Here is a 27358-nt window from a genome sequence, read left to right on the forward strand (position 1 = left end):
CAATCGCAAGTCGCTGCTCTTAAGCAGTAGCCAATAGGATACCGGACGCCTGATGCCATTTTCCGCCTTCTTTCGGGTCGCGTGCTTCGATCACCATGGCAACCCGGTCGCTCAAGCGGGCCAAAGCAGATATTCTATATTTAAAGCTAGATACTTAACTCGCTATGAGGCAAAGGAGACGAGCGTAGTCACTCGTCGGCCATTTTGCGTCGGTGCCTTTTGATTAACATACCAATGCAGGCAATAAGAGTATACTTTGAAATTGTTGCATTTTCGACCGAGTATCAAACGCGCAAACCACAGGCACCCCAAGCACAAGAAGGGGAAAAAAATGAATAAGTTTTATGACATAAGACCAATGTGATTTGTCAGATCGTCAACACAAACGAATTGGTTCCACTGAAGCACACTTTACAATCATTGCCTCTCTTTCATTTTCTCAAGAGATTATTTTGGGTGTTGATATTTGGCTAACCCCTGGATGCCTGAATTTACATTGAACAGTACATCAAAACGCATTGGGGAAAATATAAGCACACTAAAGTATATATTAATTATAAACTTTTATATGATTTTAATTGTTGGGTATAGATTTATTCAAATTGTTGGGGAAAATGACATATTGAAATGCTTTCTCCCCCTTCTTATCACATTTTCGAGGTATCGGATCAAAACTCGATATTGAAATATCCTCCAAATAAGGTGACCGAGACTCACATGCAAAAATATGTGATCGGGACATCCCCAGTCAATAAAATCCCAACCAACATAATAACAATATCAGAATAACATGACCGAATATGCCAGTCTTTTTAAATGTATTAAAAGAGGCACATCATGTCAAAGATTTGCCAGCTTTAACATTTGAACAATGTTCAGTTTATCCGATACAGTATATTGTTTGGCTTCATTTTCAAATATACAAAACAGAGTTTTATGATTAGAGTATCGAAATTTATGAATACCACCAAAGTAAGCTAACTGCACACGTATTGCCGCATTCTCACTTATTGGCAACCAGAACAATTTAACTCATCAGCTGCTATTAACGGCAACGGACGTCCGATCCATTTGGAGCGGGAGGGCCGCTCAATTTGAAAAGTCATACTAGGGAAACGAGGCGGCTGATGGGCAGCAAGGTGGGGTCATCCGCAATTAAACCGGCGGCCACCATGGGCATGATGGCGGTGAAGATCCTGGAAGCAAAAGAAGCAGAGACCCTTACATGCAGACACTTCCTTTCAAAACAGACGTCAACGTATGGAACTCACAGGCGACCAATTCCAGATTCCGGGAGATCAGAAGAGACATCGCGTGGCGGGGGCGCTGAAGTTGAAGTGCCAAGAGGGAGGCGGCAGTCATCCTCCGAGGAGTCCTCGCTGACAAGATTTCAGTCATATCATCATAATACTAGAAAATGGTTCACCGTGGGTCTCTTCCTGTAAATTTTGCTTCACTTCCTATTATTATGGGACATTTTCAGGTCACCCCCCCATGAGTCATCACCTTATCGTGGTGGAGGGGTTTGCGTGTCTCAATGATCCTAGGAGCTATGTTGTCTGGGGCTTTAAGCCCCTGGTAGGGTCACCCATGGCAAACAGGTCCTAGGTGAGAGGCCAGACAAAGTATGGCTCAAAAAGACCCCTTATGATGAGCAAGATTATTGAACCCCAGTTTCCCTTGCCCGGACGCGGGTTACCGGGGCCCCCCTCTGGAGCCAGGCCTGGAGGTGGGGCTCGAAGGCAAGCGTCTGGTGGCCGGGCCTGTCCCCATGGGGCCCGGCCGGGCTCAGCCCGAAAAGGCAACGTGGGTTCCCCTTCCCATGGGCTCACCACCTGTGGGAGGGGCCAAAGGGGTCGGGTGCGTAGGGAGTTGGGCGGCAGCCAAAGGCGGGGGCCTTGGCGGTCCGACCCCCAGCTGCTGAAGCTAACTCTTGGGACATGGAATGTCACCTCTCTGGCAGGGAAGGAGCCTGAGCTGGTGTGTGAGGCAGAGAAGTTCCGACTAGATATAGTCGGACTCTCCTCCACACACAGCTTGGGTTCTGGTACCAATCCTCTCGAGAGGGGTTGGACTCTCTTCCACTCTGGAGTTGCCCATGGTGAGAGGCGCCGGGCAGGTGTGGGCATACTTATTGCCCCCCGGCTTGGTGCCTGTACGTTGGGGTTTACCCCGGTAGACGAGAGGGTAGCCTCCCTCCGCCTTCGGGTGGGGGGACGGGTTCTAACTGTTGTTTGTGCTTATGCACCGAACAGCAGTTCAGAATACCCACCCTTTTTGGAGTCCTTGGAGGGTGTGCTAGAGAGCGCCCCCTCTGGGGACTCCCTCGTTCTACTGGGGGACTTCAACGCTCACGTGGGCAATGACAGTGAGACCTGGAGGGGCGTGATTGGGAGGAACGGCCCCCCTGATCAGAACCCGAGTGGTGTTCTGTTATTGGACTTCTGTGCTCGTCACGGTTTGTCTATAACGAACACCATGTTCAAACATAGGGGTGTCCATATGTGCACTTGGCACCAGGACACCCTAGGCCGCAGTTCGATGATCGACTTCGTAATCGTGTCATCGGACTTGCGGCCGCATGTTTTGGACACTCGGGTGAAGAGAGGGGCGGAGCTGTCAACCGATCACCACCTGGTGGTGTGTTGGCTCCGATGGCGGGGGAAGATGCTGGCCAGACCTGGCAGGCCCAAACGTATTGTGAGGGTCTGCTGGGAACGTCTGGCAGAATCCCCTGTCAGAAAGAGTTTCAACACCCACCTCCGGCAGAACTTCTCCCTTGTCCCGGGGGAGGTGGGGGACATTGAGTCCGAGTGGGCCATGTTCCGCACCTCCATTGTTGAGGCGGCCGATCAGAGCTGTGGCCGTAAGGTGGTTGGTGCCTGTCGTGGCGGCAATCCCCGAACCCGCTGGTGGACACCAGCGGTAAGGGATGCCGTCAAGCTGAAGAAGGAGGCCTATCGGGCCTTTTTGGCCTGTGGGACTCCGGAGGCAGCTGACAGGTACCGGCTGGCCAAGCGGACTGCGGCCTCGGCAGTCGCCGAGGCAAAAACTCGGACATGGGAGGAGTTCGGTGAGGCCATGGAAAACGACTTCCGGATGGCTTCGAGGAAATTCTGGTCCACCATCCGGCGTCTGAGGAGAGGAAAGCAGTGCACTATTAACACTGTGTATAGTGAAGATGGTGTACTGCTGACCTCGACTCGGGACGTCGTGAGTCGGTGGAGAGAATACTTCGAAGCCCTCCTCAATTCCACCGACACGCCTTCCTTTGAGGAAGCAGAGTCTGGGGACTCTGAGGTGGGCTCTTCGATCTCTGGGGTTGAAGTCACTGAGGCGGTTGGTAAGCTCCTCTGTGGCAAGGCCCCGGGGGTGGATGAGATCCGCCCGGAGTTCCTAAAGGCTCTGGATGTTGTAGGGCTGTCATGGCTGACACGCCTCTACAACATCGCGTGGACATCGGGGACAGTGCCTCTGGATTGGCAGACCGGGGTGGTGGTCCCCCTTTTTAAAAAGGGGGACCGGAGGGTGTGTTCCAATTATAGAGGAATCACACTCCTCAGCCTCCCCGGTAAAGTCTATTCAGGGGTGCTGGAGACGAGGGTCCGTCGGGAAGTCGAATCTCGGATTCAGGAGGAGCAGTGTGGTTTTCGTCCCGGCCGTGGAACAGTGGACCAGCTCTACACCCTCAGCAGGGTCCTCGAGGGTGCATGGGAGTTCGCCCAACCAGTCTACATGTGTTTTGTGGATTTGGAGAAGGCGTTCGACCGTGTGCCTAGGGGAATCCTGTGGAGGGTGCTCCGGGAGTACGGGGTACCGAGCCCCTTGGTAAGGGCTGTTCGGTCCCTGTACGACCGGTGTCAGAGTCTGGTCCGCATTGCCGGCAGTAAGTCGAATTCGTTCCCAGTGAGGGTTGGACTCCGCCAAGGCTGCCCTTTGTCACCGATTTTGTTCATAACTTTTATGGACAGAATTTCTAGGCGCAGCCGAAGCGTTGAGGGGGTCCGGTTTGGTGACCTCAGCATTGAATCTCTGCTTTTTGCAGATGATTTAGTGCTGTTGGCTTCATCAAGCCGTGACCTCCAACTCTCACTGGAGCGGTTCGCAGCTGAGTGTGAAGCGGTTGGGATGAAGATCAGCACCTCCAAATCCGAGACCATGGTCCTCAGTCGGAAAAGGGTGGAGTGCCCTCTCCGGGTCGGGGATGAGATCCTGCCCCAAGTGGAGGAGTTCAAGTATCTTGGGGTCTTGTTCACGAGTGACGGTAGGAGGGAGCGGGAGATCGACAGGCGAATCGGTGCGGCGTCTGCAGTAATGCGGACGCTGCACCGGTCCGTAGTGGTGAAGAAGGAGCTGAGCCGAAAGGCAAAGCTCTCGATTTACCAGTCGATCTACGTTCCTGCCCTCACCTATGGTCACGAGCTTTGGGTTGTGACCGAAAGAACAAGATCCCGGATACAAGCGGCCGAAATGAGTTTCCTCCGCAGGGTGTCCGGGCTCTCCCTCAGAGATAGGGTGAGAAGCTCGGTCATCCGGGAGGGACTCGGCGTCGAGCCGCTACTCCTCCGCGTAGAGAGGAGCCAGCTGAGGTGGCTCGGGCATCTGGTTCGGATGCCTCCCGGACGCCTCCCTGGAGAGGTGTTCCGGGCATGTCCCACCGGCGGGAGGCCCCGGGGACGACCCAGGACACGCTGGAGAGACTATGTCTCTCGGCTGGCCTGGGAACGCCTTGGGATCCCGCCGGAGGAGCTGGTTGAAGTGGCTGGGGAGAGGGAAGTCTGGGCTTCCCTGTTAAAGCTGCTGCCCCCGCGACCCGACCCCGGAACAAGCGGAAGATAATGGATGGATGGATGGATGGATTTTCAGGTCACTTCCTTGTTCATTCATTGGCTGCCTTTGACGGTGGGAGACGTCCAAATAATTTGGACGCCATCAATACACTGAAATATGAGCATGACTCAGAGCCAGTCCTCCCAATTGAAATGAATTGAATGTCTGTCATTGTCAACGGTTATTGTTGATTGTTGGTCACTTCCTTGTTGATTTTAGGATACATACAGATCCCTTTCTGTTGATTTTGGATCACCTCGTGTACATTTCGGTGCATTTCAAGGTCATTTCTTATACATTTTTTGAACACCGGTAATTCGCTCAGCAAAATAACACCCAAAACACCTTCCTCCCAAGTACTTTATAAATGAGTTAACACTGCCCTCTTGTGGTCGCTGGAATTAGAAAAACGACACACAGCAACGAATCGTGGCGCAAAAGGAATATTGTTTCTTTTTAACAGGTTGGTTAATAACCTAACGGCGCTATTTTTGCCAGTAATCCAAGTAATTACTTTTCCCATCTTTGCAACGCTGTTACCGTTACTGAGGATGTGAATGGGCACGTTACAACAATTTGGTTGAATGAAACGTGAGTTGTCTGATTTTGTCACCGGTACCTGGGAGAGCGCAGAGCAGGAGTGGGAGGAGGGAAAGGGAAGGTGACGACGTTGCAAACGCAATGTTGATTGGCAAGGTGCATAGCATTTGCGTTCTTGTTAGGATTAGCATTTAGTGTGGCGTAGTGATGTTTTTAGCAGCCCTTTTAATTTTTGTCTTAGTCTTTTAGACGATAATACTTATTAGTTTTAGTCATATTTTAGTAATCTCAAAATGTGTCTTCGTCTATTTTTTGTTTGGACGAAAACTCAACACTAATTTCGTCTAGTTTTAGAGTCTATGTAGAATGTTTTCGTCTGTAAAATTTAAAAATTTTACTCCAAATATAAAAATAAATAAATAATGGTTTCCAACTATTTTCAATGAACTGTCAATAATGGGGCACACACGGCTGAACTCAAATGCACGAGATGAGAGATTAGCGCTGTCCAATAAATGTTTAATTCAAAAAGGAAACGTGAAAAGAGGATACAAAGTTCCAACAAAAACAGGCAAAGGCAAAAATATAGCAAGGCAAAAACATAGCTGCAAGGAGGGCTGTGACGTAGTGGTCTCTAGACACAGAAAACACACTGGCAAAGGACAACAAACAAGGAGTATTTAAGAAGTACGGCTAATGGGAAACAGGTGTAGGCACTCGGGTGATTAGGGGAGAAAGACAAAGCTGACTTAAGTGAACACTAAGTAACCTACAAAAATAAAACAGGATATAAAAAGACTAATACATATTCATCACATATTGTGGAGGACCAACACGGTAGGACAGTATAACCCAGAAACTTCAACACCGCAACAACGTGGCCGCTGCAAGAATGCAGTGAAACGCGGGCGTTAAAGTCGATCAGCCAATGCACACCAGTCGCAGTGCGGCCGCATGTTAGACGCATCCCAGAAGCGGCTCAACACGACGCACGCGAAAAGAACGGCAGAGTTTATTATTTGACGCGAGACGCGACCCTCCTGCGTCAATACTACTATCGGTAGCTAAGATCGGGAAGACCGGGAGTCACCCGTGTAAAAATACGTGGATCCGGTCGATTTTCAAACTAATATGCAGTCGTAACCCACTTTTTGAGTCCATCAGATCTCTTGAGTGGTAGATCGGGGCACAGTTGACTTGTCTTTGTTGATAGCTGTCTTCTCTGCTATAATAATAACCAACACGGCCCCATGTTCAATACAAAACCCTCCTACCACAACAAAACAAGTAGGAACTACCGGTAATATTCACATAGGAACTAAAGTTATAGAACATAAAAATATACAATACACATGAATACTACATCACATTTGTAAAATATAAACACATAATAAAATAAATAATAGCCCATTTAAATAAAATAAATTGAAATGAGCTAAAACACCTGAAATTAAATAATAAGAATAATACACAGATCCTGCTTACACAATTAAATTTATTCATTTCTGTGTGGCGCTTTAACTTGAGAAAATCTACCAATAAAGCTTTTGAAAACCGTTCATAAGAAAAAAAATGATTAATTGAGGCATTTCATTTGTAAAATACATGTTAAAATCTTTGTCATTGGGATAGCTTTTCTCTTTAGCACAGGACTTCTTTTTTTCTTCTTTCTTTCAGAAAGAAAGCTGACCAATACGCGGGGTCTGAAAGGCAAATTGTTGTTGGATTATTATCTTTAAATACCCGCTACTTTTTGAGCAGAATTCTAGCTTTGTATAGGCTAATGTTCCTATTGTTGAAAGCACAGAGGTGTGTAATAAACAACTAGAACATTTATATTTTGCATTTTGTTTTCTCACTGTACCGAACATGAACCGAACCATGACCTCAAAACCGAGGTACGTACCGAACTGAGATTTTTGTGTACCGTTACACCAATGTGGTCAACAGATCAACACTCTGTTTTAAAACTATTACAGGAAAGCACAATGTATTTCGCTATTTTGAGGCAATGAAAAGTAAATAAAGACTCAATAAAAACTCGCCGCTTTTAACCGATACTGGCCCCTGGTATAGAACAAACATGTCATCTTACTCGGTTTTTCCCATGACGAGGTTACCCAAAATCAACAGGAAGTGACCTGTAAATCCCCAAATCAAGAGGAAGTGACTGAATATCAACAGGAAGGTACCTAAAACTAACAGGAAGTGACCCAGGAATGCCCGAAAATCATCAGGGAGTGAGCCAAAATGAATAGGATGTGACCTATAAATGCCCCAAAATCAATATGGAGTGACCCAAAATCAATCCGAAAACACCCCAAAATGAAGAGGAAGTGACCTGCATGTGATCCCAAATTAACAGGAAGTCATTCATGGGTGTTTGCAGATTAGAAGAGCAAGCATCCCCACACAATTTTTCCATTTCCTAGTTAAAAATAATAATAATATAAATAAATGGTACCTTTGGTAGTAGGCTAGCTCTTCCTGCAGGAGAAAAACTTGAGCCTTGAGTTGGTTTCGCTCCTCTAGGACGTCACCCAGCTCCTGCACGCTAAAGTGAGGAGCTACTGACTCGGCTTCCTCTTCGTCCTCGGGCGTGTCCTCAGCACATTAGGCACAAATATCAAAAGATATTTCAAAAATTATATACAGGACAGAGCTAATGGCAAAAAATATATAAATATTAGACAGGGAAAAAATGACAGTGGAAGAATATTACAAAAAAGGCAAGACAAGATTAAATATATGTAAATATTTTTTTTTTTAATTATTTGGCAGAAAACAGACAAGGCTGAAAAAGCAGTTTCTGCTCTTGCACCCCTCTTTAATATAAACTGCTGTATTTTAAGCCAAAAGAACTGTTGTGTTTGATAGAACAATTATGTCTATATGCTGTCATAGCAGATTCATGGCGGATTAAGCCCCCAAACAATTTTTAATTTGTCCGTTTTACCTGGGAAACCCCCGCTTACAGACGTCGCGCAACCGATTTTGTTTCAACCTAGCCATAACAAGAAGTTAAGTAATCCTATTTATTATTCGAAATGTCTCATTTTAATCTTAAAATCATTAATTGATGTCTAATATTTAGTAAAAACCAATTACGTCACAATAAAAAAATTAGCGTCTGTAAATAAGTCACGGATACCTACCTCATAACTATCGCTTAATTGTATTTTTTTCGTTACTGTCGCATTTTCCCCAATATTTTAGATGATAAATAATCGATCCAAACAAAGAAAATTGGAGAGAAAAAAAAAACGTTTAAAAGGGTAAATATATGAAAATCTCGACCACTCCTTGATGTCTGTTATACAGTATATATGTTTCACCCATAATATCCCCCAAAAATCCGGCTGTGGCTATTCACAGCTGTGTCTTGACACTCGGTGATACATGCTACATGGAGTTTTTAGATTGAAAAGAGGTAAGTACGTAATAATATCTCGTTAAAATCATGGCGTGTTTAATAAGTTTTTTTTTTAAATGCCCTCCTGTTCAAAATGTTTCTTCCCCCAGAAAATTGAGATTTAAAGCTTTCCAATGATGTATCATACATGCATATACAGTGGGGAGAACAAGTATTTGATACACTGCCAGTGGGTGTATCAAATACTTGTTCTCCCCACTGTAGGACAATTTTAAAATTTGGCCTCAGAGCGGAACTTCAAGTCACCTGAGTGTTTTCCACCATATATACAATAATTCCAGAATGGAACATTTGAAAATTTTTGTTGAAAAATAATCTTAAATTATTATTTTTAACCCTTTAACACCGAACGTGTCGGATGCGACACGTTTACGCGTATCATCTTTGAAGCCTCGTAACACTGTAATTACGTCACCCACGTGGCCCTGGTTGCTCTCGTTTGAAAGTACGGAAGTTGATGTCCACACCAGTTTTTATTTGAAGTCAATCGACCAAGAAAAACGGGAAATAATGTCATTTGAGTTTTATAGTTTTATTGCACTCACAAATATGCATTAAAACGCTGCATTGACCATGTATCTATCTCCATATTTCCATCATTTCGTGTCCTTTTTCAAAACCGAAAGCAGCACAAAAGACTACATATCCCAATAGCCGTTCTGATGTCAAGAAGGACGAACCGAATGTGATCATTTTCAATAAATTTCCGAACGAGGCGCCAACTAATGAAAGGGAGGCATGCGACGCAAGCAACGGCCGGTTGGTTTGAGCGACCGACTTTGAAACGTGCAGAATGAATCGAAAACTAAATTTAGCGCAAACTAATGCGTTATTTCATCAACTAAAGGAATAGGATGAGCTGTATTTGTCATTGTTTTCCTCGGATCAGTCGGCGTCTCGGCGAGTAGAAGTGACCGCGGATGAGTAGGCTGTGTGACGTTGTATGTGACGCTGCTTAGTGACATGTTCAAAAACAAAACTTTATTGAGTGCGCAAAAAAAAAAAAAAAAAAAAAAACTTGGGTCGCATGCCTAAAAAAATTTGAATTGAACTGAACTACTTGTCAATATTTTTGAAAATACTTTTTTTTCAATGTTTGTTATTTTTTCTTCACTATGAATCTTTTCAATTTTTATATAGATGTGTGTTCGAGAAGCTTGATTGCATGTACATATATACCTTTGATAAGGTGATGGGTACAATACCTAACTTCACAAAGAGATATCCTCCAAACCCTTTTTGTGTTGGATAATATATATTTTTTTTAAATTCTCACTATTTTGCACTGTATATAACATGTTTTGACCATAGTATGTGTGAAGGCCAAAAACGCCTATGACCATAGCTGCTGTTTGTGTTGAATTGTCAAACATAAAACTATTCAATCTATTTTTTTTCAACTGAATGTTTATCTTGGCAAGTTAAATAAATATTATCAAGCTTCAAAACGGTTGGTCGAGCATGTTTGGTTGTCAGTGGGAATTCAACATTACAAATTTTGAAAAAAGATTTTGGGATTTTTTTGTCTTTTTGGGTCCAAAATGTGGATTAAAGTTGTTCAGTGAAAAAATGCAACAGTTTGGACATGAAGTTCAAGGTATCCTGAAAAAAGGGACCCAATTTGGCCATTGTGAACAGTTTTTTCTTTGAAATATAAAGGCAACATCAAAGGCATGCAAATTCGGCCAAAATAGGCTTAGGTGTTAAAGGGTTAAACAGTCATAGTGGAGTATGTAATAGTAAATACAGAAATATGAATTAATGATGATTTGATGACTTTTTTTTTTTTTTTTTTTTTTTACCCTTATTCATTGAACTTATTGGCTGCCACTATAGTGCTTTGGACTGGGAGGGGCTAATGAATGTTGCTTCTCCCAGTCAAAATGGATTGGATGTCTAGCGCCGTCAATGGCATTGAAAAATAAAAAAAACGAGCAGTCACAGCCAGGATTCTGATCATTGTCAACGACAGGAAATGAGTTCATTTTATTGTACTTATGGGTCACTTCCTGTACATTTTGCATCAATTCCTTTCCAGGTCACAATCTCTTCATTGGTCACTTCCTGATGATTTTTGGGCATTTCCACATTTACTTCCTTTAGATTTCAGGTCACTTTCTATTGATTTTGGGTCACTAGCTGTTAATTATTCACTTCCTGTAAATTTTTTTAGCATTCCGGGTCACTTCCTATTGGTTTGAAACCACTTATGTGTCACTTTTCTAATGATTTTTTTATCACGAGCTGTTAATTATTAATTTTAATTTTCATTGATTTAGCTTTTATTAACAATTAATTTATAGATTGATTTATAATTATTTAAAAAATATGATAATTCTTAACATTTTTTAATAAATGAATACATATGTATACATATGTATATATTAGGGGTGCAACGGTTCAGTTAGCCCACGGTTCGGTTTGAACCTCGGTTTTGGGATTACGGTTTCGGTTCGGTTTCGGTTTGCATTTTGCTTTTTTTTTTTTTTTTAAACTGCCTTTATTTTGCTTTTTTAAAAAATGAAATAAACACCTAAAATGTAAACATTTTCGACTGTTAAAATGCCTCTTAGCGCTTTGGCTAATGTAGTGACTGACTACTGAAATACACACACAGTAGTAAAAAAGTTACTTGGCAAAGTAACTGGTGATACCGTTCATGTTTTTTGTTGTTGTTTTTTTTCCATAAAAAAAAAAAAAACATAGTAACCTTTGTTATGTTTTGAGGTCATTTAATGTTGTGAATCAACCGTTGAAGTTGATGTTCCCTTCTGTCTACTTTCGACATGTGAACATTTTAAAACTGTTTCATCCTTTAAAGATAGACTCAAGTCAAGATTTGCCGATTTAGGAGTATTTTAGATAAAAAGTTGCTTAGGTTCGCTTGTAAGGTTTACTACAACAGAGCCTTTCTGAGAAGTTTACTGCTCTAAAATGGCGGCTGTTTACTAACGCTACCGAATCTGTCATTTCGCATGTAGATCTATATGCATGAGATATCTAGGCGTAGATTGTATGTTGTCGGCTAAGTCAGGTAATATTGGAGCCACCTAGCCTAGCATCGTGTTTGCTACAGCGTCTCAACACTCTTCCCTCTCCAAGTCTCTGACTTTTCTCACGTCATTCCACAAACGCATTGTCTCGTTGCAGAAACGGTGACCAAATCCGAACGGATGAAAAAAAAAAACGCAATGCACGAAAAACGTGCAGATTTTGAACGTAACGTACGGCATACACATTTAAAAATGAGTGCTCACTTGTACAAATTACAACGAGACCGTACAATTTGACAGGTATGAATTATAGTGGACCGTCACAGTTAGGTAGTAGCACTCTGTAGCACGGGACGTCCAACTTCCAACTATCAGTGGTCAGGGCGAAACTGTGTGCTTTAGCGAAATCATCTTCGATGGCTTTGCGTGCCATTTCATAAATGTCGGGGTTTACGTTGTTGGTGAAATATGTTCGCGGGGAAACAATGTAACGCGGGTCAAGCGTTGCAAATAAATTAATGAAGCCCGCCGTGTGTTTTCACTGGTGTCATCTTCGGGGTTGTCCTACCCTGAGAAAGTGATATCTGTGGGTGATGCTGGCTGAGGTGCCGGAGTCATATTATAAAAGTGTTGCCATTAGCATGGGGAACAAGCGCTGAGCAATGCTTGCAATTTTTTTTTTCTTCAATATTTTCTCTCCCTCCGCATTGTAATCCACGGGGAAACCAAAATGTTGCCACGCCGCAGATTTGAAAGAAGCCGGTGCTTCCTCAAAATTCGGTCTCTTCACTTTCACTTCGCTCGTAAGCGAGAGAGGGTGTTACTCGGCTTCTATTACACAGGTGCTTGACAGCGATCCGACATTTACTTGCGGGGCGGGAATTTCTCCACAGCGGTGCTTCACGTCACACACAGGCACACAGAGCTAGATCAATTCATTCCACAAGCGTTCAGAATAAATTAATTGCAAAACCGAAAAGGCGCGGTTCATAAAGGCGTATTGAACCGTAAAGGGTGAACCGAACGGTTCGGCTTTGAACCGCAAACCGTTGCACCGCTAGTATATTATATACATATAAAACTAGATACTAAAATTTCTGGAGAAATTACTGTACGATGGGGCTCTGCTGTGGTAGATACAGATCTATCATGTCACTTTCTGTTGATTTGGGCACATTTCGGGGACACGCTCGGTTGCATGGCTGTCAATGGCATCGAATTACTTGGGCGCGAGTTGAATGTCAATGGGCTGAAATAGTAGGTTTTTGGTCAAAAATCACAAGCACACATGTTCTGCCATTGAAAATGAGCGGGAAATTTGGACCTACATGGCCGTCAATGGCATGGAGGTGGATGGCTGTCAATAACATCGGCTTACATAGGTGCCAGTTTAATATCAATGGGCTGTCATGGTAAATGGTGAAAAATCACAAAGACCTAGGTTTACCTGCTGTTGAAAATGAATAGGAAATTTGCACGTACATGGCTGTCAGTGGTATACAAATAGTAATGAATGGGTAAGTTTGGAGAAATAGTAGGTTTTTCCCAAATTCTGTATACAACTTTTATATCCCTTCCAGTCCTGGAATTTTTGATGAGTAAATTTTGTGATTTGGTCAAAAATTGTAGAATTTCCGGTCATTTCGATATTGGAACCGTGCCAATCGGTCAAACGTATCGGGCTGTGTGGCGCGCTGAAGAAACGCTATTGGAAAAAAAAAACAACAACAGAATTTTCTATATGGGCCTTTGCCTTGCAAAGCCCCATCTAATCAGTGTTGTTAATCTTACTTTAAAAAAGTAATTACCGTAGTTGGTTACAAATTACTTCTCCCAAAAAGTAATTCAGTTAGTAACTCAGTTACCTTATTGTAAGAGTAATCAGTTACTCAGCAAAGTAACTGACATTACTTTTCATGTCCTACACATTATATTTATGACATCTTTCACATCAAAGATGTTAATATTAACTGATGGAATTAAACTGATTTTTTCCATTCAAAAAAAAAAAAAAATACATAGGTCACACTTTTTACATTTTTATTTGTAAAAAATACACCTATCTAAAGGTGTAACAGTATACACACTTTAACTTTCAAATGCTGTGAGAAAAAAAGCCTTTTTGTTTTTCCTGTTGTCCTGAACCCACACCGAACTGTGATCCCCGTACCGAGGTACGCACTGAACTGTGATTTGTGTGTATCGTCACACCCCAAATTTTTCAATATGCAGGTAAGACTCTGAATCTCCTGTCGTTGCTCCACTTGTTTTGATTAAAAAACATCACACAAGGTTCATGGATACGTCATTCAAGAAAAGTTTAGGGCAAGTGACTATTTTTTGTAATATACAAGTCCTTCTAAAAAAAAATTAGCATATTGTGTGATAAAGTTCATTATTTTCTTTAATGTACGGATAAATATTAGACTTTCATATATTTTGGATTCATTACACACAACTGAAGTAGTTCAAGCCTTTTATTGTTTTAATATTGATGATTTGGGCAAAAAAAGTCAAGAAAAAAAAAATCCCCAACTAAAAAAATTAGCATATTTCATCCGACCAATACAAAAAGTGTTTAATACAAAAAAAGTCAACCTTCAATAAATTATATCAGCTATGCACTAAATACTTAGTCGGGAATCCTTTTGCAGAAATGACTGCTTCAACGCGGCGTGGCATGGAGGCAATCAGCCTGTGTCATTGCTGACGTGTTATAGAGGCCCAGGATGCTTCGATAGCGGCCTTAAGCTCATCCACAGTGTTGGATCTGGTGTCTCTCAACTTCCTCTTCACAATATCCCACAGATTCTCTATGGGGTTCAGGTCAGGAGAGTTGGCAGGCCAATTGAGCACAGTAATGCCATGGTCAGTAAACCATTTAGCAGTGGTTTTGGCACTGTGAGCAGGTGCCAGGTCGTGCTGTAAAATGAAATCTTCATCTCCATAAAGCTTTTCAGCAGATGGAAGCATGAAGTGCTCCAAAATCTCCTGATAGCTAGCTGCATTGACCCTGCCCTTGAAAAAAACACAGTAGACCAACACCAGCAGCTGACAGGGCACCCTAGACCATCACTGACTGTGGGTACTTGACACTGGACTTCAGGCATTTTGGCATTTCCTTCTCCCCAGTCTTCCTCCAAACTGTTTTCATCTGAAAAAAGTACTTTGGACCACTGAGCAACAGTCCAGTGCTGCTTCTCTGTAGCCCAGGTCAGGCGCTTCTGCCGCTGTTTCAGGTTCAAAAGTGGCTTGACCTGGGGAATGCTGCACCTGTGGCCCAATTCCAGCACACGCCTGTGTATGGTGTCTCTGGATGTTTCTACTCCAGACTCAGTCCACTGTTTCTGCAGGTCCCCCAAGGCTTGGAATCGGCCCTTCTCCACAAATTTTTTTCAGGGTGCAGTCACCTCTTCTGGTTGTTCAGCGTTTCCTGCCACTTTTTCCTTCCCACAGACGTCCCACTGAAGTGCCTTGACACAGCACTCTGGGAACAGCCTATTCACTCAGAAATTTCTTTCTGTGTCTTAGCCTCTTGCTTGAGGGTGTCAATGATGGCCTTTTGGACAGCAGTCAGGTCGGCAGTCTTGCCCATGATTGCGGTTTTGAGTAATGAACCAGGCTGGGAGTTTTTAATAGCCTCAGGAATCTTTCGCAGGGGTTTGGAGTTAATTCGTTGATTCAGATGATTAGGTTAGTAGCTTCTTTAGAGTACCTTTTCATGATATGCTAATTTTTTGAGATAGGGATTTTTGTTTTCTTCTTGACTTTTTTGCCAAAATCATCAATATTAAAACAATAAAAAGCTTGAACTACTTCAGTTGCGTGTAATCTAAAATATATGAAAGTCTAATGTTTATCAGTACATTACAGAAAATAATGAACTTTATCACAATATGTGAATTTTTTTAGAAGGACTAGTAGAACAAAAACTATCATTATACTGTAGCATCTACAAGGACAACGCCAACTTAGTGCCGATAATGCACACTCAGCAGGAAAACAGTACATTTTTTTCAATTAATTGCACCCACCTGGACGCCATGAACTGAATGTAAATAAAAAATAAAATAAATAAAAAAGTTGCCCGAGAGTTTAAGATGATGCTCGCCACGCTGAATGCTAATACTAACAAAAACGCGAATGCTATGCTAACGCGCCGAGCCACTTAGCCAATCATCATCACGTTTGCAAAGGCATCACCACCCCCTTCCCTCCTCTCCCCAACCCACTCTGCTCTCTCCCAGGAAGCTGTGACAAAATCAGACAACTCACGGTTCACGCGACCAAACTATAGTCACGCGCCCCTTAGGAAAAGTAATTAATGAGATTACTCACTACTGAAATCAATAACACTGTTGTTAACAACACTGTATATAATAATAATTACTAGGGCTGTCAAAATTATCGCGTTATGCGCGGTAATTAATTTTTTAAATTAATCACGTTAAAATATTTAACGCAATTAACGCACATGTCCCGCTCAGACAGTATTCTGCCTTTTGGTAAGTTTTACAGCAGGCTTTTTGTGCTGTCTAACAGCGAACTCTTGTGGTCGCGATTTTTTTTCTTGCCAGTTCAATATGGCTGCACGACGTCTCGGGCTGACGCCTACGTTGTAATGTTGTGCTTATATGATCCTTAGACAAGATTTGTCCGTAAGTATGGTTGTTGTAAAGAATGAACATATTATGTTAGTAAGCGAAATGTTCTATTTTTTGTATGAGACGCTTTTTGTTTATGTTTGGTGAACCTGTATAGCGTGCTAAGCTAACGTTGTTGCTAATGAAATGCTTGTGTACTTCTTTTTGTTGTAGTTTTAGGACGGTCTAAAGAGGACAATGGTTTGAGGCTATTTTATTAATAAATCAGATGAAAAAGGGAGAAGTTTGATTATTAAGGCATCGTTCACTAGTTGTCTAGCTTTGGAAAAAGTAGACGCTTCGGAGTGAGGACAGCATAGACAGATTTAAATGACAGTAGAGTGAAATGCCCACTACAGTCCTTATGTACCGTATGTTGAATGTACAGTGGGGAGAACACGTATTTGATACACTGCCAATGTATCAAATACGTGTTCTCCCCACTGTATATATCCATCTTGTGTCTTATCTTTCCATTCCAACAATTTATTTTACAGAATATATATATAATTTACAGAAAAATATGGCATATTTTATAGATGGTTTGAATTGCGATTAATTGCGATTAATTACGATTAATTAATTTTTAAGCTGTAATTAACTCGATTAAAAATTTTAATCGTTTGACAGCCCTAATAATTACTAATATTGATTTTTTTTAAATGACCAAAAATAGTGATTTGCTCTCCAAAAAGTGTTCGGTGTCAACTTTTGAAAAGCCGTCCAAAAATAGTCACCACTGCCCCCGAAAGGGTTAATTAATGAATCACTTGAATAATTTTTTAAAAATTTAAATTTAAAATATTAAACAAAATAGTAGAAAAATCTATTTTGGAGGAAAAATCATCGTTGAAAACCAGAGGAGGGTTTAAGAAATTCCCTTCCTGACTCCTGTGACCTTTGAGCTCATCACACCAAAATTAAATCATCTGTTTTGTTTCATATTACACACAAATAATGCCTTAACCACATCTTGGGTTATATCTTGAACACAAACATACATACAAACAAAAGCACTGCATTGAAAAAAGATTGGTATTCATTGTGTGTTTCTCACCATTGCAAATCGTGTGTCCGGTCCAGCGGCGCCAGGGAGGCAGTACGGATCTCCTCCGCACTCGGCCCACACAGAGTTGGCCTCGACACACTCGCGCACCTCATTGCCAGACGTAAAGCACCCTCATTTGTCAAATAGAAATCACCCTTTTCCAGATAAGTGACAAGCAACCGCTTTTCCCTCACCTGCGGGGAAATGGAAGTCTCGTTCCGGGCTTCCGTCCGGGCCAGTAGCCGCTCCAGTTCCAGCTCGCGCAGCTCCCGCCCGAGCCGCCCGGACTCTCGCCGCAGCGCGGCCTCCACTTCGGCCGCAGCGCACAACCTCTGACGGAGATCCTGATTGATCCGGATCAGGCGCTTCTGCTGTCTCTGAAGCTGAACGGACAACAAATTTAAATTTCGCAAACTAATCGCACATCCTAAAGACCGCTGTTAAAGTGCCTGTGACACGAAAAAGCATGTTTATTTCATAATACACGCGGTATTTTATGCTCCTGTATGAAATGGTCCGCTTGGATGTGTGTGGAAGCGATCGCTATATTTATTTAGTTTTTTTAATTCCGCGCCATGAAAATGAGTGACTTCCGGCAACAGTCTCTAGTTGAGAAAGAGGTCGCTGTGAAGTGTACGGACGAAGGAGTCCTCTTCACTGTACAGCCGTACTGTTGTATGAGAAGGACTAAGGATTCAGCTGATTTTTCGGATTAATACGTTTATTTTTCGCATCACGCCAGCCAAACGGCTGCAGAAAAATCTTGCTGTACGAGGGAGAGGCGTTTTTGGGGTTTCAAAAGGTTCCCATTCACCGGTGGATATTGGCCAAAACAAGCCCTACTACTGTGGGACCATGGGACTTACGAGGAAGTGAGTAAACATCGTCTTTTGTATTATGTCAAATACTTGGATCATTTTAATATGTAGGTGGCTTGCATTTTGTGGCTGACAAGCACGCGGGCCGGCTATTTTTCGACACAACACCGGCGGCTTGTCGCACATCCCCCCAACCGGGAGATCACTATACTCGGCTTATTGTGCTCATGTGCCCGGTGTTCTGTCAAATTTTCCGACCGATCAGAAATTGCAACTGTGTTAAAAATAGCGGCGAATACAGCGATTACAAAGTAAACATTAGGCCTGCACAATATATCGTTTAAACTTCACCATCGCAATGTGCGCATGCGCAATACTACGCAAGACGTGCAATTTTTTTTTTGCTTCATAAAAGCAGCAAGTGTGCAGAGACGTGGCGTCCTGGATCCCTCTTATCAGAGGTGGGTAGAGTAGCTAAAAATTGTCCTCAAGTTACTTCAAAATAATATTACTCAAGTAAAAGTAGTCATCCAAAAAATGTACTCAAGTGCAAGTAAAAAAGTATTTGGTGAAAATAATTCTCAAGTCATGAGTTACATTGTGAGTAACTGAGTATGATGTTTTATTTATTTATTTGTTCTTTTTTAATTTTTAAATATAGCATTTTTTTTTATAACCACATACAGCAAGTACTTAATTTTTTACGGTGCTTTAAGGACAACATGTCATTGAACAGGTGATGTGATAGAAGAACGGCAAGCTTGAGTCTGTTGAGCCTCTCTGGCAAAAATAAAGGCAATATGTAGAATAAAGAGGAAAAATGTAACGACTCTAGTGTAGCCCAAAGTAGTGGCGTACGAGTAGCGTATGGCTTACTAAAACTAGTATACATTTTCCTCAAAAATGTACTCAAATGTAACGCGTTACTACCCACATCTGCCTTTTATACACAGCAATCTTCATCATTCACAAATGAACCTTCTTAGCCTGGAATAAACAATATTATATTAATACAATGTGGTCATGTTGAGTCAACCAAAGTCTTTCAAAGCATATCTATTCAAATTATTCTAGTTCTGATATTGCAATACATGTCGCAATCCCCAAAAAGTCGCAAAGCCAGTTTTTTTCCAATATCGTTCAGCCCTAGTTCAGGCCTATCCCAAACAGAGCTATTCGAGTTGTCTGTCAAAATTCTTCTAGTTTTAATATCGCAATATAATATCCCAATATATCGCAAACCCCCCAAAAATCGCAACGATAGTTTTTTTCAGTATCGTTCAGGCCTAGTATTGACGATGATCACGATTATCGATGCATCATACATTACTAATTAATAAAGTAGCCAAACAAATTTATGTCCATTATTTATTTAAAATATCCTAATGATTCAACAGGAACGATGGAAACATGCCCATACAACAAAAAGCTGCCCTTAAACTACTTTTTTATTTTATTTTTTTACAAGAAAGAGCAAAAACATTAACCATTTTAAAGGCAGTACTTATTTCTCAACATGCCTATACAACACACAGCTGACCTTGAGATGCTCTTTTTCACAAGAAGGTGCAAAAACATTAGCTGTTTTAAAGGCAGTACTTAATTCTCTCAACAATTCAATAAAATTTACATTGGTGGAATGAATTTCACATTTTCTGGAAACAAACAAAGTGTCTTTAGAAATAAGACTTCTTTTAACCAATATACTTTGTTCTCACAGATCTCTGTACTATTTCGCATGCTTGCAGTGTTACCGCTGTAGTTAATCCTGGTTTTAAAAGTTCTGCATCTGGAATAACACCCCCAAACAACGCACAGCTTGACATGGAAATACATGTTAGCGAAGTCGCTAATTAGCATAGCGCTCGGCGCTAACTAGTAACATCTCAAAAACAACAACAATAAAAGGTCAACACTACAAGAGAGTTCGTGTACTCACCTCTGATAGATGGACACGGGACTTAGCAAAACACTAGGGACTTTTTACAAATAACACGACTTCAACCTACTGCTGGACAACTGAAAGACAAGGAGCAATGAACCATCTCTCTTCCCCTCTCGCTCTAAAAAATAACTTGCCCACCGAAGCGCGACCGCCCTGTCCTTGCCTGTCTCATACACAAATTTATTTTTGAGTCTTTTGAAAAGGAGTAAATCTCTCGCTCAGTAACCATCTGCATCTATCATAACATTGTGCGTGCGTCCGTTAAAGGTGTCCGGGCGGCAGACATGTCTTGAATTTCGTTCCGCTACGAGCGGCTGTCATAAAGTTATTAGGGAAAATCATCATTTTTGAAGATTTGAATTGAATTGTCACGTGTCGAATCGTGATGCATCTAATAATCGATTTTTTGGCACACTCTTAGTTAGTATCTCCTAAAAACTCTCAATACTCAAGTAGTGACACATGCGAGACATTTTGTGTAGGTCCGCAAAAGGCTCACCGCCTCCACGTCTTGGTTTTTTTGAGTCAGCTGCTGGTCTTTGGCGTGGATTTCCTCCCTCTGCCTCTCTAGCAATCGCTTCAGCTCGCTCGTCAGCCGTTCTTCCTTCTCGCTCGGCCCTGAGAGGACAAGGAAGATTTGAAGTCTCCCTATCACGTCAGGGAGTACTTTACCAAATTTGATGGATTGTACTTCACTGAGCCACAATCCGTTGTCCTTTATTGTGTGAAATGAACAAAAAAAAAAGCGCAAAACACAGTTCTTATTCCATTTGGCTGTTGGCCAAGAAGCCAGCGTCAGTAACTGGAAGGTAGGATTTTTCATCCGTTTAGTGTCCTTGCACTGGCAATACACTCGTTTCTCCGAGAAATTCAATCTTTTTAATTGTAAAAATGGATAATACGCAATGTGTAGCAAATTGCGCCAAAACCAACACTGCCGATATAAGCCTCTATTTTATTTCAGTCCTGAATACTGTTTTGAGCAAGTGACAGAAGACATACGTTGCCAAGGAAGAGTTGTTAACAATGACATTGGAACCAAACAACGTCCCAAAAATCTGGGATTTACTTCCTCCTCTGACAGACTTTCAATTTCGTACCCCTACCCGTGTAAAGTCAATGGGTCTCAACTGCTCTTTTCCATTGAGTAGTATGCCATCAGTCGGAATCCTTGCCGTTGACTACATCATAGGTTTCAGCATTACAAAAATGATTTTTATTGCACGATTTCAATAGTTGTGGATCTGTGTGAGTCTTGATCATTGATTTTTGAATGCTCTTTGACAAGATTAAATTATTTAATTAGTGTGGAAAAAAACATTATATGGGGACTTTAAGCGAAAGGACAAGAGGAAATACTCAGTGGCGCCTTCAGAAATTTTTCATAGGGGTGGCCAGATGGGGCCACTTAAAATCTTGGGGTGGCCAAAACTAAAAGCCAAAATGTCAGGTTTTCATTATATCATTGCAGTAAAAAGGTCAGGGGAAAACTATAAGAAAGACTTAAGGACACGGCTACTGATATACTTTGGTGTATTGTGTAATATTTGACGTTACTAATGATTTAATGTGCATAGTCCATAACTGTCCAGTCAACATTTTGAGTTCCAAAACAATTGTTTTATTGGGTTATGTATATATTAGGCATAAGGTGTACATTTAACTACGGGTGTCAAACGATTAAAAATTTTAATCTCGTTAATCACAGTTTAAAAATTTATTAATCGTAATCAATCGCAATTCAAACCATCTCTAAAATATGCCATATTTTTCTGTAAATTATTGTTGGAATGGAAAGATATATACATTCAACATACTGTACATGAGTACCGTATTTTTTTATTATAACAATAAATCCACAAGATGGCATTAACATTATTAACATTCTCTCTGTGAAAGGGATCCACGGATAGAAAGACTTGTAATTCTTAAAGGATAAATGTGAGTTTGTACATTGTGACTAATATTGCCATCTAGTGTATTTGTTGAGCTTTCAGTAAATGATACTGTGGCGACTTAACTGTTCTGCCCAAATGCGCGATGGGAAGTGGTGCAACCATGACTGTGTGTGGTGGCTGCAAATGCCACATCTTCTCTGCGTTGGGTCCTCTACAGTGTGTTAAGAAAAAGTTCAACTCCTGTCATTCTTCCCCACGTCGCTTCCCACACTATTTATAGTTGCTGTGGGAGAAATGACAAAGCTTTTGCCAATTAAAAGCATGGCCCCAATGACTGCTTGTATCTACTCCACTCACTTGACACTGCCTGTTATCTCTGTATATAAGTAAAACAGCGCCATTGTAGGCTGTTTGCAGCAATGAGTCAATGAGTCGTACTGCGAATGCGTTAATTGCAATAAATATTTTCACGTGATTAATAAAAAAAATTTTTTTTTAATTACCGCCCGTTTATGGATAAATTTGACAGCCTTACATTTAACAAAACAAAATGAATGCATTCACTTTGGATGAAATGCATAGCTGATGCTACAACAATCTAACGATATACTGGCAAGCGGGGTGGCCAGTGGGGTGGCCAACCAATTTATAGGGGTGGCCGTGGCCACCCCTGGCCACCCCCTGGTGGCGCCACTGGAAATACTATAGCTTCCCGCCGCAGTAAATATAGCTGTTAACGGCCATCTTTCAAAAATAGAACCCTCCCTCCCCGCCTCATTTGGCCGCTTGTGTTTTGCCATACACAAACTCTTGACAACTAAATGTAACAGGGATCGGCAAAAAACTTTCTAAACTGATGTAATCAAGTGGTTTAAAAAAAGACACTTCCTTCCTTCAATTACCTCAAAAGGATGTGACTCAGAAATTCCACAAAATAAATACAAGTGACTTGAAATCAATTAACTTGAAGTATCAAGGAAATGCCCTAAAATAAACAGGAAGTAGGCCAAAATAAACAGGAAGTGAACTGGGCATAGCCCAAGATCAGCAGGACGTAACTTGTAAATTCCCTAAAATGAATAGAAAGTGATCCAAAACCAACAGAAACAGACCAAAAATCAACAACACGTGACCCTGGGATGCCCCATAATCAACAATGACCCGGATATGCCACAAATTTAATACAAATGACCTCAAAATTAACTGGAAACGAGCAGACAATCCCCCCAAATAAACCGTAAGTGAGCTAAAAATAAACATGAAGTGAGGCAGGTATAAAATCTAAGAGTGACACGAAAATGCCTTAAACGAACAAAATAATCCAAAATCAATAGGAAACGACTGAAATTAATGACAGGCATGAAAATGGATCAGGGGCTAAAATGGTGAGAAGGGTGTGGAGGAAATATGTTCCGGTGCACTGTACAACTACTACTGTCCCAAACGACTAATTTTCTCCCGATTCGTCAGCCGACTATTTTTACGATTAGTCGACTAATCTAATTCTCACCCCCCCCCCCCTTTTTTTTTTTTTTTTTACTAATTTAGCAATGAAATTTTTGATGACGCTTATTAATTTACAAAAACATTTTTGGAACACTTAAATTTTTGATTTACGTACAAATAAACACGTAAATAACAACAATTAATCACAAATAAACAATGAGGTCAAATGCTGATAGCATTAATTAGTGCAAAAGAATGGAATGTAAACAGATTCAAATCACTGACTTTGCCTTTCCAACATGATTCAAAACAATTCTTTAAAAAAAATCTAGCTCTAATATTAAAGTATACTACTATATATAATAGTATTACAATCAGTTGCCACGTTTACATGGAGCCAAATATTCCAATTACAATCGGAATATTTGTTCAAACCGAATAAATGTGTTCCATATAAACACCTCATTCGGAATGAACAGGCCCAAACCGAATGGAATTTCATTCCGATTCACAGGGGTGGAATATTACTTTTCCCAAACCGATTAGAAGTAAAATTATACCATGTAAACAGGGAAGCGGAATGGTGTCTGGTTGCGTTCTTTCTGCGCATGCTCCGCACTGACGTGGTGACGTCACTCGGTGACGTAAATAACGTCACTTGCAACATGGCTTCCAAGCACACGCACAGCGCATCCACACAACTTTTTAAATGAACGGTGTATCATTCTGAAGTTTTGTTTCCACTCAAAGTTAAAACAGCAGCTGATCTGACGATCGAGCTCCATGTTTTGCAACGTGACGCTTTGTTTCGATTAATCTGCGCATGTCAGACGGCAGTTGTCAAACGTCCTTTCGGAATAAAGGCAGTCACATGTAAACGCTGGATCGGAATAGATGAAGTGACATGTAAACAGCTGATGTGAAATTTCCATTCGGAATGATTTGAATCGGTATGAATAAAAGTCAGCATGTAAACGTGGCTAGTGCCAATCAGATTTTTCATAAAGGGTGTCATTTTAAAGCTATTCCCAGTGTAGAATCTGAATTCTGAAGTATGTGGGATTACCTCAAGAAATCGTTATTTATATGACAAACATGACGTGCTTTTATTTTTGAAATGTTCACCGGAAGTACGTTCGCTAAACCGCTAACAGTAAGCTTTACACTCAAAAGCTCATTTTGTCATTGCAATCTTTTTTTTTTTTTTTTTTAATTTGTTTGTAAATGCTGTTAACCAGCGATTTTTCATGTTTGAAGTGTCCCCTTTTAACTGCAAATTGGCGTTTTGGAGAAGACTGCCAATGTTTTATAGCAGGCTAATGTAGGTTGTCTTTTTTTCCCCATTAGCCTCAATGTAGCAATGCTAACATTTCAATGTTTAATATAGATGTGTTTCCTTATTTTGTATGTCTTAACTTTAATTCTACGGCGTGTTGATGACCAATAAACATCTGTGAAGGAACTAGAGTCTTATATGCCATCAACACGCACGTATACATGCAGCCGTGAAAATTACCGCCCTCATTTTTATTTACCATGCGACAAATGAACTCATTGCATATCGCGACAGGCTTAGCAACTTCAATAAAACATGTTGTTAGTTATATGGACTTACAATCTGCCAGCTTGTAACTGTCTCCTGTCGTCTTCCAAAATTACAACTGGGTGACGGCGCTTTAGTTGTTCATTCACGGCTGACGTGCAGTCAAGCTTGGCATTGAAGAGACAGGACACTACAGTGTACCCTCCTTTGTTTCGTTGAAATAACTCAATGCTTTGGCCACTCTGGTGCGCTTTATTGGCTATGTGCCGCTTTCCCCGCTTGCATACCAAGCATTCAACATTAAAAAAAAAAACTCTCGACCCCCCCCCCCTCTTAAAAATGGTCTCCTTGGATCTACACAGTTCACGTAGGTCACCCCTTTTTTATTTCAAAACGGTGAATTTCGCCAAAAGGTGACAGATTTTCATGCCTGTAATGAGGAATGCCCCAAAATCAATACAAGTCAACTGGAAGTGACCAGGGAATTCCCCAAAATCAACACGAAGTAACCTAGGCATAGCCCAAGATCAAGCCCAGACATGTAAACGCCATCAAATGAACAAAGTGATCCAAAATGATCATCGATCCTCGAACCCCTCCATGTCCAAACAGATTAGACATCTATTATCTTCAATGGTAGCCAATGAATTAAAAAAAAAAAAAAAAAAGTAATAATAATAATAGTAATTCTAATTGAGACTTGGCATATGTTTTCATGGGGTTCATTGTTTTACAGTGCCTTGCAAAAGTATTCGGCCCCCTTGAATCTTGCAACCTTTCGCCACATTTCAGGCTTCAAACATAAAGATATGAAATTTAATTTTTTTGTCAAGAATCAACAACAAGTGGGACACAATCGTGAAGTGGAACAACATTTATTGGATAATTTAAACTTTTTTAACATATAAAACACTGAAAAGTGGGGCGTGCAATATTATTCGGCCCCTTTACTTTCAGTGCAGCAAACTCACTCCAGAAGTTCAGTGAGGATCTCTGAATGATCCAATGTTGTCCTAAATGACCGATGATGATAAATAGAATCCACCTGTGTGTAATCAAGTCTCCGTATAAATGCACCTGCTCTGTGATAGTCTCAGGGTTCTGTTTAAAGTAGTGATGGGTTCGTGAGACCTCATGAAGCGTGTCGACACAGTGACACACTGTGTTGACACAGTGTGGATACTGTGTCATTGAATACTGACACCTGCTGGACATAAAAAATCCCTACAGGCAAACCACTTGACAGACTGACACTGAATTGATGACATAGCATGTAAAATCAAATAATTTAAGTCTTTGCATTCATATTGCATTATTCCATATCTTTAAATTATGTGAACATATATTATAATGTGAAAATGTAAGTAATAATGAATGGGTGAATGAGGAATGCCTGTGGACTTTTTGTTCTGATAAAATTTTATTCAAAAACATAGTTTTTTTTTTTTAATGTTTAAAATTTAGTTGGTTACCTTTTTAAAATCAAACAAGCCTGCTGTGGACAACACACTCGCATGGAACCAATGATGCCAGCATGCACAAGAATTTCCAGTTGAAAGAGGTTTGGATAAGATGTCCATTGGCTCAGTTGGGCTTCGGTTCATGTTCGGCTCAGCCATGCATCGTTGCACTTTTGCAATTTCATCTACAGTTGCATTGCCTTCTTGACTCCCCACTTCGTCATCTAAGTGCTACCATAACCCACCAGAAAGAAATTGAAGTGGACAAAAAATAAATTATAGCTTAATTACAGATTTCTAATAAATTACCAAAAAAGTGACTGTGGGAAAGTAAAGGAATGGCTCTATACCTGTGTTTATTTTGGGATTATCAGAAACTTCATTCTCATGCTTGGGCCAGTAATGCTTCAGCATTGAGGAGGTGGCAACTGTTTGTATATGGCAGGTTAGTCATATACAAAGTACAAATGCAACATTTCACCTGCAAAAAAAAATAACTTTAATAGTAAAACCGAAAGTTTTGGTCTTGCGCTGCGATACGTTCTGACCAGGACTCGAACCCGCGCGCACTACGCGTCGGGGACGAGTGGCGTTCGCTCTGACCACTAAGCTAACATGTCAAATGCAGGTAAAGGTGTAGGCAAGGCTCCACAAATGACGGACCCGCGTGTACCTGTCACACTAATAAACTTAGATTTACATTAAAATTAATTGTATTTTGAATGGAAGATGACAACTGCATTTTCCCTGTCTTACGTCCA

At 41.2% G+C, this 27358-nt stretch overlaps 1 protein-coding gene across 1 annotated transcript in view; it reads right to left on the reverse strand.

Annotated features, from left to right (window-relative positions):
- Positions 1–598: 598 nt before the first annotated feature.
- The window catches only part of LOC130913795 (RILP-like protein 1), a 34638-nt gene continuing 7878 nt past the window's right edge, over positions 599–27358 (reverse strand). Inside the window, exons 3-8 of the mRNA XM_057832658.1 lie at positions 20750–20868; positions 17682–17870; positions 17497–17595; positions 7835–7974; positions 1272–1379; positions 599–1196 (exon numbers count right to left, since the gene is read on the reverse strand). Coding sequence (XP_057688641.1) covers positions 1103–1196; positions 1272–1379; positions 7835–7974; positions 17497–17595; positions 17682–17870; positions 20750–20868 — 749 coding nt within the window. The 3' untranslated portion in view covers positions 599–1102. The remainder of the gene's footprint in view (positions 1197–1271; positions 1380–7834; positions 7975–17496; positions 17596–17681; positions 17871–20749; positions 20869–27358) is intronic.

Source organism: Corythoichthys intestinalis, chromosome 3 (genome assembly GCF_030265065.1).
Source record: "Corythoichthys intestinalis isolate RoL2023-P3 chromosome 3, ASM3026506v1, whole genome shotgun sequence".
Classification (NCBI taxonomy): domain Eukaryota; kingdom Metazoa; phylum Chordata; class Actinopteri; order Syngnathiformes; family Syngnathidae; genus Corythoichthys; species Corythoichthys intestinalis.